The sequence below is a fragment of the Arachis ipaensis genome, chromosome B04 (assembly GCF_000816755.2).
Source record: "Arachis ipaensis cultivar K30076 chromosome B04, Araip1.1, whole genome shotgun sequence".
NCBI lineage: Eukaryota > Viridiplantae > Streptophyta > Magnoliopsida > Fabales > Fabaceae > Arachis > Arachis ipaensis.
The window spans coordinates 113,513,333-113,515,879 of record NC_029788.2 but is presented as its reverse complement, the minus strand read 5'-3'; the positions used below and the strand labels follow the sequence as shown (position 1 = coordinate 113,515,879).

The window sequence follows — 2,547 nt, the reverse complement described above, 5'->3', positions numbered from 1 at the left end:
TAGTTAATCTAATTTTTTTTAAGTGCACAATTTAGTTAATCAAATTATTTTTATTATAAGTTAACAATTAATTTTATAAAATATGTCTATTTTTTTAATTGATAAATGATGATTAAATAGTCAATTAACTTTTTTAAGACAATGTGCATTAGTTAAGTCCCACAAATAGACAAAATAAAAGTTACAAATATATCTGATGACAAAAAAAAGGGATTTGACATTTGATGAGAGAATAGAGAACGTAGAGGGGTTAAATAAAAAGAAAAAAGAAAAAATTATGATAGATTCGAACAATGCACATAATCATTTAAAAGAGTGAAATCACAATCTTTTGAGTTGAGTCTTTTGAGTTGGAAATATCTTTTAACTCTTACAAGAGAAAATTTCAGAAAAAAGAAATGTCATTTTTAGTTGTGTTGCATTTTTAAAAATATTTTTAAAATATGTAACCAATCATATTTTCATGTTTTATTTTTGTTTTTGTTGACAATAAAAATAAAAATGATCAAACTAATCAACTCCTTATACATAAATGAATTGTGCAGTGCGAAAATTTTGTAGAAAAAGTTTATTTGTTCAAATTTTATTTGAGCAATGTATGTAATCTATCATCAACTAAAACAAGCTAAGCATGTGGGTGAATGTGATAACAATTTAACAAACATATAATTTCACTAGCTAAACATGATTTCGATCGATGCTGGTTTTCTTATTTTAATGACCATGTATATTTCAATTCAAATTAAAATTTTATAAAACCGCTTGCATATATAAAACCATTAGGGAAACTTGAAATATTTAATTAAAGGATAAAGTATATTTTTTATCGCTAAAGTTTGGTAAAAGTTTTAAAAATATTCTTAAGTTTTATTTTATTTCAATTTTGTCCTAAAAATTTTCGATTTGTATTAAATATACCATCGATGGCTAAATTTTCAAAAAATTTAAGACCAATCTAATAATAATGCATGAAAATTACGCTTGATTTGCTTGTGTTGAGGGTTATTTTTATGAAACTGTTGTTGAATTGGTCTTAAATTTTTTTAAAAATTAGTTGTCAGAAGTATATTTGATGCAAATCGAAAATTTTTGGAATAAAATTGAAACAAAATAAAACTTAATAGTATTTTTGAAATTTGTGTCAAATTTCAAAGACAAAAAATATACTTTACCTTTAATTAAAAAAAAAAACGGATTTTGTTCGTGTCTAATACAAATATTCAAATAATAACAACCATATTTCTCATAAACTGTTTCATTTAGCACATCAATCATGCGTAAGTTCTCCTAATTAGTAATTAGAGCAATATATAATGATCAAATTTAATATTATCTCAATGCTAGGAAACAACCAAACTTCACAACAAAAACAACAAGCAATGGAGGCATGACGAAGTTGTTAATAAAATTTAGAGGTATAAATATTGGGGCCATATTAGCATCTCTTATAAAGCCACTATACCAACCCAACAACAATAATGGACATAACAAGTCATCAAGCAAAAAACATTTTCAATGTTATCAAAAGAAATTGGTCAACCCCACAAATACTAGAAGAAGCAATGTAAAGAAGGATCAAGGAATAACAAGGAGTAGCAATAATAATAATGATTGGGAATTTGAGGATGAAATCATATGTGGCTCATTTAGAAGTTGTAAAAAATCATCAAGAAAGTTGGAGATGGATTTGGGAGTAATTAGAGGTATATTCAATGCCATGGGAATGAACATTGCAGATAAGAAAGGTAGTAGATCAAAGAGGAGATCTCAACCTAATTCTTGTGACACTACACCAATTCATGAAGGATTTTCAAAGTGGTATTTTTTGTCAAAAATATTTTTCAAAAAATAAAATAAAATGATAAACGGGCTGGTCCGTTTAACCCATCGGACTGACCATAAATGGTCCGGGCTAGAAAATTCTAGCCCGCGAATAAAGCGGACTTAAACGGGCCAGCCCGTTTAACCCACGGGCTTAACGGACCGGGCCTAAATGAGCCGGGCTAGCCCGTTTGACAGCCCTAATTACATAGCACAATAACTTTCTCGGTTCTTCCTAGAAATATCTTCAATCTTTGCTAGGAAGATTTATAGAAACTTTTTTCGATTCTAAGTGGTTACATTTCTCTTCTTCAATTCTTCTTATTTATATTCTTGTTTTGCTTTGTCACAAAAAATGAACCACTGTCTACTATTACTACTGCTACTACTGCTACTGCTACTACTATTGCTACTGCTATTGCTACTTATAATAATAATAATAATAATAATAATAATTCCATTCAGGCAGCTATTGCCTATTGTAAAAGTTCTTTTGGCCAAACATCTGATTTTTCATTCTAATATTTAATTTTGGAGTGAATTGTAGTAAAATTTTAATTTATTCAGAATAATTTAAATTAAAAGGAGAAAAAAGAGTTCTTTTTTTGGGACAATAATTCTTTGTTACATTAAATAAAGATTATGATACAAGGAAAACTAAATCTAATTATACAACAATGCACACAACACACAAAGTTGGGAATAAGTATGCAGTGAGAATTCAAT

The 2,547-nt window shown here is 27.6% G+C and overlaps 1 protein-coding gene across 1 annotated transcript in view; it reads left to right on the top strand.

The window, feature by feature from the left end:
- LOC110271576 overlaps window positions 1–2,547 on the top strand; it is a 10,085-nt gene that overhangs the window by 1,004 nt on the left and 6,534 nt on the right. The window contains exon 2 of the mRNA XM_021122561.1: window positions 1,345–1,818. Within this exon, the coding sequence (XP_020978220.1) occupies window positions 1,345–1,818 (474 nt within the window). The remainder of the gene's footprint in view (window positions 1–1,344; window positions 1,819–2,547) is intronic.